The sequence below is a fragment of the Plectropomus leopardus genome, chromosome 24 (assembly GCF_026936395.1).
Source record: "Plectropomus leopardus strain MGB_pleo_1.0 chromosome 24, ASM2693639v1, whole genome shotgun sequence".
In the NCBI taxonomy this organism is placed as follows: domain Eukaryota; kingdom Metazoa; phylum Chordata; class Actinopteri; order Perciformes; family Serranidae; genus Plectropomus; species Plectropomus leopardus.
The window spans coordinates 15,421,821-15,436,619 of NC_142199.1; the positions used below are offsets into that span (position 1 = coordinate 15,421,821).

Here is a 14,799-nt window from a genome sequence, read left to right on the forward strand (position 1 = left end):
TGAAAATGCATCAAGCGTTCCTCCCACATAATGTGTTCATGGGCCGTCAAAAATGTGAAAATCCAACCGTGATTACTATATTTACAGTTTGCGGGTGTGATAAATGGTATCATTTTTGTAAAAAATTTTAAAATGACCAAAAGTTTTTTAAAGAAATAGAAACATGCCAAAAAGGTTTAAAGAAAAAAAAAGCCATGTTTAACCCCCCCCCCAAAAAAAAGTTAGTGAAAGGCCTCTGAATGCAGCACTAGAAAAATAATGTGAATCAAGGTTTTAAAGTATTATTATTAATTTTTTATAATCATTTTTATGTTAAATGAGCAAACCTAATAACATACATAAAATGATTAATAAAGGCTATATCGGCAATAGAAAAATATCTAATTTTTCATATAATTGTACTGTGACCCATTAACTTTATATTGTGACCGCCTATGGGGCCCCCGTCACTCAGGTTGGGAACCACTAATGTAACGTGTCCCAGGTGTTATTTTTGGTCAACACCCCTCCCTCAACTTGCCTCAACTACTTCCACTCAATTAGTGATTACATGTGTTTCCCGTAGACCTTAACAGCTTTGAGAGGACTGACATGAACACAGACGGGTGGAGGTGGAGAGAAAAAGGAGAGTGTGATTTTCCAGTGGAGCAAAAACACTTTTGTGCAAAACTCAGTGCCCAAAGAAGTAGCTGCGTTTATTCTGGTGTCTCAGAGGAGATATTTGTATTTCTGCCTGTCTGATAAAGATTTTTCTTTTTGCAGGATTGTTGATTCAGCGCTGTATTCTGCGAAAATTGCTGAATAATGGACTACAATAGCTGATCAGCAATTATTGTATCCTAAAAAGAGGATCAGCAGCAGACAGGTTGACCAGGTTACCGTGCTCCTGTTAATTCCCCCCTCCTTTCCACCATTTCCCACAAAGCACCAGCACACAGTCCATGCACACAAACACAAACGTGCAAAGTGATGTCACATGACTGGGCAGGGCTTGTAGGTGTGGTGGTTTGTCTGCTAAACAGGAGGGATTACAGGAAACAGCACCTCTCTCTCTACCTCCACCTCTCTTCTTCTACCACTCAATAACACAGAAGACTTGACAGAGAATGGGAAGAATCTGTGGACACGGGTAAGTGCAAAAGCATATGAATCCATAGATAATTAAGAGTTTGTGGATGTGGCAGCATGGAGAGACGCAGCCATTTAGAAGCACTAATCCCTCTTACTGGGGAAACAGTTTAAGCTTATTTGGAAGTCAGCAGCTTGGACAACATGGCCGAGGACAGGCAGGAGCTGCATGCATGTTGTCAAGTTAGATACACTGTGGGAAAAGATGACTTAGTGATGTCAATTTAATATTAATGAAATAGATTTTACAGTAGGATCAGTTTAAAAAATAGCACTGAATATTCTTTGACTCTTTTACCACTGAGCCAATGATTACAGTGTTTATGTTTGGGAAGAAATTTGCTTATTTCGCTGACTTTAATACTTGAATTTAGCATAACTAGCAGGAACAAACATAAATGTTAAGAAAATAGGCTGTGTTTCAGCAATAGCTGACATTAATAGATAAATAAATAATGAAATACTTCAGTTTTGTAGATTTAATGTAAGCCTGACAAATGTTACATTTGTTTTTAGTATTTAAAAAAGTAGTCAACTATGTTTGCACTTAGTCAAACTGACAAACCTGTCGATTATTTAACTGTATAAATAAGGACGGGAAAAACAGAAAAGGAAATAAGCCATGTTTATGCATAAATACATGAACGTGTACATAGGTTAATTAACCCTTATCAATTTTTTTTAAAAACATGGAAGGAGCAAAGAAAACAGTAAAGGACACAAGAAAATTACCTGAAAATTATCAAACAAAAAACAGAAATTAAAGAGCAATAGGAAAAATGATTTTAAAAAATACTTAAAATTATAGGCAATTTAAAACACATAACTATTATAATTGAAGATAGAAAGCAAACCAGCTTGCTTAGGTTTCAAAGGATTAACGGATAAATAAGTAAATGCATAATTATAGTTATAAATATTTAAATATAATATATATATTTTTTATTTTATATGATTTTTAAAAAATATTTCTGGGTGCGGTGTATTTAAATAAAAATTTAATTTTGTTTTTAAAAATATTTAAGACAAGCAAATATGGGCGAAAGTATATGTCGAAAAACTGAATTTGAATTAAATCATTTGAAATTATATAAATGATGTGATGTAAACTCGTTTGATTAAATTCTTTTTCAGATTACGTGATTCAAATATTGATTTTTTTCTCATTCAAATTCAGTTATCTAAAAAAAAAAAATCCGTTTCTTTTATTTTTATTTATTTTGGTGTAATTTGACAGTGTCCTCAGCCACCTCCTCACGTGCGCGCGCGTCAGTGGCCGCGCAGTGACCGGTGGCGCGCGTGCTGATGAGCAGATCCACACAGCTGTGTCGCTGGCACGCGCCGGTGAACTGCGAGCTTAAAATACACCGCGGGCGTTGACTTTAATCAAAGTGTGTGAAGATGCTGCCCTAATGTCATGATAAACAAGGACAAAAGGTCAAAGGTGAGGACGGAGAGTGGTTTAATTCCCGGAGGAAGAAGAAAAAGAGGCTCCTTAATTTATCCAAACAGCGTCGGCTACCGTTTAGTTACTCCGTAATTTTCGAGAAAGTTTAGCAAAGTTGCAAACATTGACACTTTAAAGGAGGAAATAGTTGAGTTGGACTTCCATGTTTGTCATTCTTTGAAGAGACTTTTCAGGTAACCGTTTAAATTTGACTATTTTCGCTATTTTAACAGGCTGGGAACATGAATGTTAGCTTAAAATGTTTAAAGGAGTTAGCTGAAATGTAGGTGTCTGAGATGTAGCACTCGGGTTTACTTTAGCTTTGACGCAGATAAACTATGTTCAGTGCTGATTATTAACTTTATTATTATTTACAAAAAACAAAATTGAGCAAAACAAAGTTAACGTGTTACAAGAAAATTTCCTGAAAAGTAAAAAAACACTTATAAATAATTTTAAAAGTATTAATTTAATATATTTTATTACATTTTTTTCTGTAACATTGTCGAAAAAATAAAGTTTATTTTCCTGTTCAGTTTCCTGCATTCTGGGGAATTTTTGTGCATCAATTTGTGCCTTTTTTTCTCATCAATTTATAATGGATATGGCTTTAATTTTCTTGAAAATAGAAGTTTTTTAAAACTTTTATAATTTTATTGGGGGGGGAACAAATGGACCTTTTCTGTAAATATTTTGTGAGACATGTCCCCTGCATCCCTCAGTTAAAATACTTGCTTCTGTGTTTCCCCATCAATGTTGAAATGAAACCTATGACCTTGCTTAAAAGTATGTTTAAAGCAAAGAGCCTGTTTGCTGGCTATTCTCTTTAATGATGGTAAACTGAATCTATTTGGGTTTTTAACAGTTTGTTAGACAAAAACAATCTGAATGTGTCATCTGGGTCTTAGGGAAACTCTTTGGGGCAAAACGTGTCTTTTTTCTGACATTAGACTAAATGATTAAAAATAACAAAACGCCCCCAGATTAATAGATAATAAAACTAATTGTTAGTTGCAGCTCTTCAGATGTCTCGGTGTTATTATGACAGTTAGAGTAAGGCATGTCTTCGTGTATTACAGCAGCTGTGAGACATTTCACAGTGGCTGCCCTGTCACTGACAGTATGGTGTTCCTAGAAATAAAGCCTTGTCTCTCTTAGACATCATTTGGGTGTGTGAGTTCAAATGTTTTTCCACTAATTCTAAATATTTCTTACCTTTCAGGACATTTACGTGACACTGGGAACAGCTTCAGATCTGGAGAGGCTTTTCACTCCTCTTGAGGTCCATCGAGATGGATGAGCAGGCGAATCCGTTGGAGAGAGACCATTCTCTGTCTGTGGTTCTGCCAGGCGGGCTGGAGAAGAGCGCCACAGTGCATGGAAGGTAGTATGTGTAGAGAGATCTTTTGCTAGTTTTATAGATTGATTTACGTGAGCATGGGCAGCTTGGTCTCTGAATTCTTAAATTGGATGTTGGAAATGTAGGAAACAGTCAGTATGTTTACATACGATCATGGCTGGATTGGGCCATTTAATCGGACTGCAGTGCAAATTTAAACTGCAAATGACTTTTTTTTTTGGTGGCTAAAATATTTTTTCTTTGTGGCCCGTCCACAGCAGAACGTCGCTTAACTTCAGTGCTGGCGTTTTTGGGACTGTACTTTATTTATCAGAGGAAGAGTGTGAATTTTTAAGTTAAAGTTGATATAAAATAATTATTAAATTTTTAAAGAAATGGCTGACCCATTTTGCAGCAGCCCTTCCCCTCTCGTTAATACCAAACAGTCCCTAACTCTAAGCACAGAGGGAGAGCGGCGCGCTGACTGGGAGCGTGCCCAGAAGATCTTGGCCAGTTTAAGTCTGACTAACAGTGACTAACACAATAATTCGACTTTTCTGACATCACGTGAATGTACTGAATGTTTTTGGAGCTTGATCCATGCTAGGGTCTAAAATCAGGAACCTCACTGCACTGATTTCAACCATTCTGTCTCTGGGAAATCCTCCGAGAGTGCCCCTTTAAAGGAATACTTCACCCACAAAATTACACTTTCTAATAAAAAAATACTGGCGGTGAGTTACCTTGAATTTGTGTAGAAAACCTTTTCTCGCATGCCTCCATGGTGAAGTAATCAGCAAAACTATGTCAAAATATAAGTTTGCAAAGTCTCACCAAACTCCTGCAGTATAATCAAAGACTCATTTTTCCAGTTATATGCTCAGTACTGCACAAACATATGCATTTTCACTCAAATGTTACTATTTAAAACACTACCTACCTGCAGTGCACCCCGAACATATACCTGGGAACGTATGACTGTATGCAGGTTAAGTATTCCTTTAACATTCTCTTGGTTTTGGTAGCTCTTAAGATTTAGATTTAGATTTACATATGAATATACTTTTTAAAGGAACTCCATGTAAATTTAGTTGTATACAGAGAGAAGTATTTAAATTGTTGTCGTTTCCCCTCTCGGGTTATATATGGTCATTTGTTTCCTTGAATGTTCTCCTGTTAATAGCAAACCAGTGATGGACTTACTGGTGACCCTTTGTGCAAGTTACCACCTGAATCCGTCCGACTACACTGTCGAGGTTCTCTCGCCCAACAAGAACAACATCAACTTCAAGCCAAACTCTCCTATCGGCTCACTGGAAGCAGAGAAGATTGTGCTGAAGCCCAAAGGGACGGAGGAAAAGATCAAGAGGCCGTACATGCCTGAGGTTAAAAAAAAAAAAGAAAAGTTTCTTTCAATTTCATAGTAAAGGAACTAAAAGCATAATTTAAGCCAAAGCTAATAGGAAATTAATATTTACAATAAAGTGTTTTGTATTGTATTGTATTGAAAGTAGACTTCTAATTCCACAGTTGCATAAGTTAAGTAGAAAATGTAATTTCTTTTTGCAGGCATCTGTGCGTCTGCTGATTAACTACAATAAGTCCCATAAGGCCGTGGTGCGAGTGAATCCCAGAGTACCCCTCGAGATTCTGCTGCCAGTGGTGTGTGACAAGTGTGAGTTTCAAGTGGAAACCACCATCTTACTGAGAGACTCTGAGTCCAGAGAGCCGCTGGACCTGACCAAAACCTTAAACGAACACGGACTGAGGGAAGTGTTCGCCAAAGACACAGCTGGTAAGAAGCCTAGTGAACACCACCCCAAAACACCTGAAGCAGGTATGTTAGAGGACACATTGTCTATGTTTACGTGCACACTAATATACCACTATTTCTGCCAATATTTATATATTTGACTTTGACGTGGGTCTATTCTGAAATTTAGCATTTTCTGATGCTGGTATTAATCTTGTTTAAATAGCATTACTTTGACATGTATTCAGCAGATTTGAAATATACGTCTCAACTGGGGTTGTGCTGCACTTTGCAACACACACCCTTTTTGTCTTTTGGAAAAGAAAAGTCATGGAATTTCACAATCACATTTTCCAGGCCTCTAAAAGAATATTTACGCATATCAATGTATGGTTTGTCAAAATAAAAGTCATCTGCTACTTTAATGTTTTTCTTGGATGGGACAAATTCATGTGTTCTAAATATTGGAGGTCACATGTCCCCTCCGTCCCCCCAAATCTACGGTTGGGCTTTTGCTGCTTGTGCAGCCTTTTTGCTGATGATTTCTCATAACACTCGGTTTAAGGTGCACCTCGGAAAAACCTCCAATTTTAGGGCCATGCAGCCCAAACACTTTATCATATACCCTCCATCCCAACAAGAATCGGCACATCCGACCCCTAGATGTTAACGCTCAAATAGAGGAGGAAGGGTGAAGTGTTTGGGACGAGGGGTGTACGATGATTGAACTTTTGTGTACCCAAGCTGGCACCATAAGGTTTGGCTTGTAGCTTGAATTTATATCTTTGGTACTCTTACAAAACCCTGCAGTCAACAAAGTTCATGCAAAAGAATATTTAGAAGATGTTTCACTCCTCCAATATAACTGCTCCCAGATATATCTGTTCATGCTGTACAACCTGACCTGATAATGGCATTGTTTTCTGTCTGAAACAGCTGTCACGCCAACAGAGGTCATCTCACCACCTCCACTACAAGGTAACACATTCAAGCACAGTCTCAGCGTTATCCACCCGCTCTGCTACCCACCCGTTACTGATCAGCATCGTCTATTATTATACAGACCTGCCAAAGAAGGAGAAGAAACAGAAGGAGAACTCAGGATTTCTCAGCTTATTCAGAAGAAGGAAGAAAAAAGCTAAAACGGTACAGAGTCAGCTTGTGAGTATTATGTGAATCTACACTTGAGTGTAGATTTTTAAACCTTCTCTTCTGTTTCGCTCTTTGTAGGAAGGGACAAGGAGCGCCCCAACTTCTCCTGGTCTCAACAAAGAAGTGAGAGTCAGTGTTAATGCGCAGGGTGTTTCCTCTTCTAACACCCTGCCGACAGACGTGCCCAAAAAGAGACGAGCCCCTCAACCACCCATGGGTGCGTCACAGAGCGTCCCAAACAACATCGGCACCTGTCATGTAAGAGGATCACAGGTGGGTGGGTGGTGGGCAGAAAAGTCTTCTTATTATTATGCTACTTCTTCTCCCTCCACTAAGACAAGGGGGTTTGTGTGTGTGTTGGTCTGTCGCAGAATACCTCAAAAACAACCTGAAGGGGACCTGTTATGCTTTTTTCGTATTTTTGCTCATATATTTAATATTATAATGTGGGATGTTCATATTAAACGTGGCTCAAAGTTGAAAAAATAATGAAGCAAATGTTGGCTAAACCCTCAGGGCTTGCTTTGATATTACACACACACACACACGTAGCGCTCTGGTTTTGGTGCACTCTTGCAGCACTACACTCCAGCCTTCAGTGGATTTCAATCAAATCTGGTGGAAAAGTACAACATGGGTCCATTTTTTGGTATAAAAAACTCACAATGTCTCTGGAGAAACACTTAAATAAAAAAGATCTAATTTAACCCCTTAAAAACCTGAGCATATTGATTTGATTTCCTTTAAAAATATGGAAAGAATGTAGTGAGCGACTTAAGGACAAATTGCGCAAAAACAAAACAAGAAATTAGTAACAACTTGCACATTTTCATTTTCTTAATCGCCTTTGACTAATTTCTTGTGATTTGTCAGACGTTTGTTGCCAGGTTGGTCATTACATTTTTTCCCATGAAAATCAAACCAGTTTACTCAGTTTTCAAAGGGTTAAACAGCTCGTAAAGTGCATTTGGAGGCATCACAAGAAAACGGATGTCCAACCAGGTTTTCAAAGGGTTTCCATTATTGTTTCTCTGTAGAGGTCTGCAGAATCCACCTTAAGGAGCACCAAGAGGAGAGCCCCACCTCCGCCCTGTGCGAACAACCACCAGGAGCTGCAGGCGGACGCAGAGGTTAAAGGTAAGACCTTCATTGATGGTTGATGATCTCTGAGCTTCTTTAAAAGAAGAGCTGTGCCGGACACATTTGAATTATAATGATAGAAATCTCACTCTGCTGATCCAATACAGCGGGTGTTAATTGTGGCTGTAATAGAAGTATAAATTAGGGTCAGTACTATTACATAAAAGTCAATGCTCAGCAGACACTTACTGTCCAAAAGCAGCCTGAGCCCAGCGGTGAACTATCTGTTTATTTTGCCATCTAGTGGCGATTGTGGAGGCAGCATTAATAACAGCAGAAGTCATGAAATATGCTTGTACAATAATCCCAATTGACCTTTTTTACAGTATTCCAGCGGAAATCAAACGGGTTTAGAGCGGGGTGAATTCTTGTATCTGCCAAATCCTCACGGCTTCAGCCAGAGCCACACGAGGTCAAGTGAGATTGAAGTTAAATCAAGATTAAAATGTCAAACTGAATAGCGTCAAACAAGAAGATTCAGCACAAAACGCAGCTTTTATCAATCCGAACAATTTAACCCTGTTCAGGGCAATTAAAGTGACCCGCAGAGCCTTGTCTATAAAAAGTACTGGCTTCAGTCTGTTCCAAGATAAATCCCTCTATTGTCCAAGCTCTCAGCCCCCTGTATGAGTCTGTCTGATATGCTTTCCCCACCTTGGTGCAGGGTCTCTCTTTGCACGGCTCCTTTCTGCTGATCTGCTGTCACCGACTTGAATGGACAATGACCATTCTGCTATTAGACAAAGGTTATTATGGATCTGTAATTAAGGCAGAAAACTTCACTGTGCACAAAAAAGGGAAGGTCAAAGGAAAGGAAAAGTAAAGTCTAAACTTTAAGTGTTGTAATTATCCGACTAAATCGCCCTCAGCAGTGTCGTGGTTCACTCCCTTGTTTTCTTTTAGCCATGATAGTGCAACACACTGCTGAGTCGGCGTCAGTCCTAGGCTGAAAAAACAACTCCCGGCCAAGAGCTGATGATCACATTCTTGATCCTGTCCTCCTACACGTACACAATCGTGGTCTGTGAAAGTTCAAAATGGCATTTTCACGTTAGCCGGAGGACATGTTTGGCGTCATGGGGATGAAATTAAGTTTGTGTGTCACTGAACTGCTTTCTTAATTCACTTTATTTTGGCAGTGAAATCTCTGCTGAGATTATGTTCAGAAACATTTTTTCTTATGTATCATGTAGACTTCGCATAGAGGTGGCTGGGGAGAACGACGGGAGTACAAAATGACACCAGAACTTTAGGTTCAGGCACAGACTCCTGTCTGAGGTTTAGGCAACAAAGACACTTTGGTGATTTCGACGAAAAATCGTTATTTTAATTAAATGTTAACCCTTTGAAACCTGGTTCAACGTGAGTGTTCTTGTGCTGCATTTAGACACCTTCCTAAAGCTATTTAACTCTTTGAAACTAGAGCAAATTGGTTTTATATCTTCCAAAAAACTTGGTATAAAAGGCAGGAGGTAACTTTGCAAGAAACATCCGACACATTGCAAGAAATTTATAGAATTGACAATTAGTTTTAAAAAGGGGGAAGAATTATTAGATAATTATTAAAAACAAAGGGAAAATGTCCAAACACATTTATAATCATTATAATTATATATTCACAATTATGTTACAGAGAAAAAAGTATATTTTTTTAAAAAATGTTTTAAATGCACTTTTCATAGGCCTTTTTCCAGTTTGTCTTGGTAAGTTGCTTGTTACTGTGTCTCTGTCTTTTTAAAGAAATCAAACAATTTGCTTTGGTTTCAAAGGGTTTATAAAAAGGATGAGATAAGATAAGCTTTTTTGGGAAATTTGTCTCACGTACATATGGGTAGCTGCATAAAGCCGCATCACAAAAAAGGGGAATAAAGTGGGTACTGTGTGGCAAGATTAACTATTTTTGCAGAAAACAACTGAAATACATTGTCAGTGAACATTGACTTGCCAGATACATTAATTAGCAACTTTTTACTTCCTTAATGGAAAATGTAATTGCTCTGCATTATATTTCCCCTCAAAATGTTCTCACTGTCTCACATTAATGGCATATAAATATAATTTCTAGGAGACAAGACTGCATACTGTCCAAACTGGCTTTAGCGTCATTGTGAGTAGGGTTGCTACAGTATAAGATTTTCACGGTATGATAACAGTCTTGCAAAAATGATGCAGTTTCATGTTATTACAGAATTACATTTATTATGATTTTAAAAATAAAAAATAACCTTAAATAATTGTGAACAGGGTTTTTTGTTGTTGTTTTATAAACCTTTTTTTTTTTTTACCATAAATGAAACTTGAAACCATTTTTCCAAAAAAGCAAATATGTGTTCAGAATAGCTAACATAAAGGTGAGATTCTCTGTCCAGTTTCTTTTAATGTAAAACCATAGATAATATATATGTAATTAAGGTGCAAGATATGATAATCATCAGTTTTCCAAACCACAGTGTACCTTTAAACTAGGAAAACCGCTGCAACCCGAATCATGAGACTGCAAATGTCTTTATGGAAAACCTTTGGCCTGAAGATCGCTGCCCTAAAGCCGAGCTTTCTCTCCTCCTGCTTACAGACTCAGTGTTACCTGAAGGGGGTGTTTGAGAGCTGCTGCTGCTGCTGCTGTCTCCTTTTCCCCTCCTCCTTCCACCGTCCTTATTCCTCCTCTCCGTCCTCCTCCTGCGTTGGCCTCTTCTTCCTCCTTCCCATCTTAGTGGCTTCTCTGGATGTGTGTCAATGTTGCCTGCTGCACTTAAATGCTATTTATTTTTTGTCCTGTTTTTGTTTTGTCTGCTCATTCTGCTTCTCTGTCTATTGTTTTGATGAAACTTTGTCTTTTTTTTTTTTTTTAAATTTTGTCCTTTTTTTTTATGTTTTCCTTTCAGTGGATTAGACTTTGTAAACTAATTGCGGTGCCTTTACTTCAAAACAGTAGCCAGATCAGTATTTGGTACATTTATCAAGTCTTGCTACACATCTAAAAGCAGTTATTATTTTTCCAGACCCCGTTGTCTTTTCCAAAACAATTTTTAAATGTTTTCTTTCTTTCTCTATTATGTATTTCTACCTATTGTATATCAATGTTTTCACTTTGTGTATGTTTTCATTGTGATTCTTTGACCTTGATGATTCTGCTTTTCCAGAAAACTGTTTTACAATTTTATATGCAGGATTTAGTCATTTTTTAGCATCTCTCTTATTACAATAAAATTGGGAACATTTAATTTAAAATACTTGATTTAATTTTTGATATGTGTTGCAGTCTCCTAACTTTGACTTTGCAGCCATTTTGGCTTTTAATAGGCCATTAAATGGCCATTATCATAGTGATAAGCATCATAGATATCCATTAGTAGGTGCCTTTTAGGGTGAGATGGCCATTATCAGGCCATGGATTAAACTCTCTGTCATTTAGGGATTACATGGGACTTTCTCTTATTTGTTAGAAAGTCCAGGCGGTTGAGAGTTGTGGTGGTGCATGTGTCAAACACAAAACATTCAAAATGAAAGTCCGGGGTTCGTGTCCCATGATAAGCCAACTATGATCTTTTTCTAAACCTAACCATGTTGTTTTGGGGCCTAAACCTAGAGAAAAGTAAAAGTGAAATGTAACAAACTATTAATGGTCACTGAATGCGCTGACAATGGGCTTTTGAACCGACCAGTTGGTGTGGCAGGCCCCACTGACCACAGATAACAACCATTTAAAGGGCTGATAACATTCAGAGCACTGAACGGTTAAAGAAAAGGAAAAAAAACAGGAATTAACTCTGAAAATTGGGCCCTCAAACACAGACTGGCACACTACAGCACAGCATCAGCTAGCTCCGGCAAAGGTCCGACAACTACATGGCTGTGCTGCATAGACTCTTATACAATTATTTTATATTTTCTTCATTCTTGGGCTGGTTTCGTGGATTCTGAGCCAAATGTTTCTGTGACATGTGTAATGATGATAGTGGTTTACTGGAAAGGTTTGAAGGAGTTATACATTTTTCACCAGTTCCAAAACCAAAAGCAAACCCTGAAAAGCTTGACGGAGCATCACAAAGGGGCAGGGCTTAGCAAGTTGAGTCACTAGTATTTTATGTGTTACTTAATCTAAGTTTCTTATGTGTTCTGGGATAATTAATTGATATATATTGAGATTCACTTTGCAGAAATAACATTAGATGTATAGCAGTTTCGTTATGATCCTTAATTTGAGTAATTCAGCCTCTCCTGTTTCTCTAGGGACTGTAAACTCCCTGAATACTGTAGAGGAGCTGAGAGAAAGCGGAGAGTCCGACTCTGTAAACCTATCACTGTCCTCATCTTCATCATCACTCCCATCATATCCACGGCCATCCTCCTCCCGTCCATCCTTTGCTCATCTCCACGATGTGGCTGATCCCTATCTGCCTTCATTTCGAGGAAAAGACTTATCCGACGCCCGCAGCGCTCTTGCCAAAATCCTGACATCCTCTGTTTCCAAAAGAACACTCGTCAAGCGTTTGAGTAACTCTGCCACCTTCCCGAAATTACACCAGGGCTCCTCCTTTATGTGCATGACTCAGAGGAGTTCAGAAAATGAGGTTTTCGGTGCAAAACTTGAACCTGTTGTGACGTCCAGCCTCCCCACTGAGAATGAGTGGGAGGATCCCGCACAGAGGAGGGGAATGACCACATTCAAAGTGGTTCCATCAAAAAAACAAAAGTCCCACGGTCCAGAAGTCACTCCAGTAGAAGATAATCCTGAGAGTGAAGCTCCTTTTGAGATCAGGAGAAATCCAACTGAGACTGAGAAGAACCCGTGTTCTCCTGTGCGAACTGAGACTGAAACACCTCCGCAGAGTCCAGAACCTTCTTCTCACGAGATTCAGGCATCTTACAGGCCAGCTTCTCCTCCACCTCCACTCGTTTTAGACAACCAGGAAAGTCTAGGCTCGCCTATTTCTGATGTTGGGGACAATGCTGAAAAGCATCTGGAAGATGATGAACCTGAAGACGGCACTGAGGAGACACCAGCCGCACCGTCACCCTGCAGCGACAGAGAACTTCGCAGCGAACAACAGATCGACTTAAAGGATCAGCTGGAGTGTCAAAGCCCCAGTGGACAGTCCGTGAGTACAGATGTGGAGCATTGTGGTTCATCCACTGACGCAAGGGAAGTTGAAGAGGAAGTGATCCAAGAGGAGGACAACGATAAGAATGAAGTTGAGGAGGACACGGTCCAAAAAGAGGATGAAGCTGAGGAGGAAGTGGTCCAAGAAGAGAATGAAGTTTATAAGGAAGTTGTGGAGGAAGTTGCCCAAGAAGGGGATGACATTGTGGAGGAAGTTGCAGAGGACATTGTCCTAAAAGAGGATGGAGTTGAGGAGGAAGCTGAGAGGGATTTGGTCCAAGAAGAGGATAATAGTGAGAAGGATGCTGAGGAGGACATGGTCCAAGAAGAGGATGAAGATGTTGACTTTTTCCCTCCACCTCCTCCACCTGTCTTCTTTGACACAGAGGTCACGGAGGAGGACGAGAGAGAGAATACCAGAGCTTCATCTCTGCCATCGTCTCTGCCGCAGAGTCCGACCTCCAATGGGGGAACTTGTGCATTCAGTGAGGACCATGAACATGAGCCCAGTTCAGCCTCACCCAACCAGTCTGCAGCTGCACCAGAACCTCTGGACAGGATGAGCTCAGCCCCATCCAGGTTTGCACAGGCAGTGGCGTTGGCAGTGCAGAGGTCCCGTCTCCAGAGTCAGAGGAAAAGTTTAGGCCCTCAGGCTCCCAGCGGTCCACAGAGCACACTTCCCTCACCGCCAAAGTCCACATACCAGTACGGTGAGTACCACACACACAGAATTAAGAACTCAAATAATCACTCAGATGTATTATTTTGTGCAACCTTATGAAAACGTTCAAAATCAGAGGTGTCAAACTCATTTTAGCTCATGGGCCACATACCAGTTTGATCTTGAGTGGGCTGGACCAGTAAAACCATTGCATAATAACCCACAAATAACAACACCTCCAAAATGTTCCCTTTTTTAGTGTAAAGAAGTACATTTTGTATCCATTTGCAAAACAGATTACGAAGAGCCTGAGATGTCTTAAAGAAAAATGCAATTTCAACAATATGTTTTTCCGCATTCAGTCTATTACTCTGCGTCTTTGTACACAGATGAAGTGATCTCCTGCCTTACAAACCATTTGGACATCTAAAGTTTTATCTTCTCTTAAGTTTTGGCAGTGTCATAGCAATGGGGTTCCACCAGTAATGTTTTAAGAGAGAAGTCAGATTTTTTTTGTTTTTGTACTTAAACTGTTGATTGACAATATTTTGCACAATGTTTAATATCTTTAGATATGACCACAGTATTACATGAAGCTGGCTACTTGCTGTTTAAGTCCGCCAGCCAAAAAGCATGTATGTTCTGTGCCTGTGTGAGAGGAAATGTCCCCCCATACCAGAAGACGCTGTCGACTGTATTTATCTTTCAAGAAGAGAAACAGGATGACCGCCTTGACACTAGCTAGCCAGTTAGCACATTAACAACACAATCCACTTTTGAAAGAGCGTACCATATTTACAGTGCGCCGTTTTACATTCCTCACTTCCGTTTCTCTCGTTGTGCACTGAGCTGAACGGCCAATCAGAGTGATTTCATTCACTGACAGGCAAACATGGGTTGACTATGGCCAATGGTGCGACACACAGTGCAGCAGCAAGAGCCTTGGACACTCACCAATGGCCCAACTTTGACTGACCATGACCTTTGGCCCTCACAAGTGCATACAGAGTCAACCAGTGGGCCAAATTGGACCCTTTGGCATACCAGTTCAGGCCCACTGGCCAAATCTTTGACATCC

General features: G+C 39.5%; 1 protein-coding gene across 8 annotated transcripts in view; it reads left to right on the plus strand.

Annotated features, from left to right (window-relative positions):
- Positions 1 to 14,799, plus strand: part of LOC121963028 (uncharacterized) — a 54,027-nt gene that overhangs the window by 1,486 nt on the left and 37,742 nt on the right. For 2 of the 8 annotated variants that reach the window (XR_006107192.2, XR_015775896.1), the window contains exons 1-9: positions 2,197 to 2,769; positions 3,798 to 3,959; positions 5,098 to 5,299; positions 5,484 to 5,751; positions 6,604 to 6,645; positions 6,731 to 6,813; positions 6,898 to 7,092; positions 7,857 to 7,956; positions 12,190 to 13,770. Coding sequence is in view for 6 of the 8 variants with exons in the window: in XM_088074626.1 (XP_087930752.1) it covers positions 3,868 to 3,959; positions 5,098 to 5,299; positions 5,484 to 5,751; positions 6,604 to 6,645; positions 6,731 to 6,813; positions 6,898 to 7,092; positions 7,857 to 7,956; positions 12,190 to 13,770 (2,563 nt within the window). In the remaining 2 variants the exon portion in view is untranslated. Of the gene's footprint in view, positions 1 to 762; positions 1,130 to 2,193; positions 2,770 to 3,797; positions 3,960 to 5,097; positions 5,300 to 5,483; positions 5,752 to 6,603; positions 6,646 to 6,730; positions 6,814 to 6,897; positions 7,093 to 7,856; positions 7,957 to 12,189; positions 13,771 to 14,799 lie in introns of those variants that run through there. The other 6 variants (XM_088074626.1, XM_088074628.1, XM_088074625.1 and 3 more) reach the window with 6 other exon arrangements.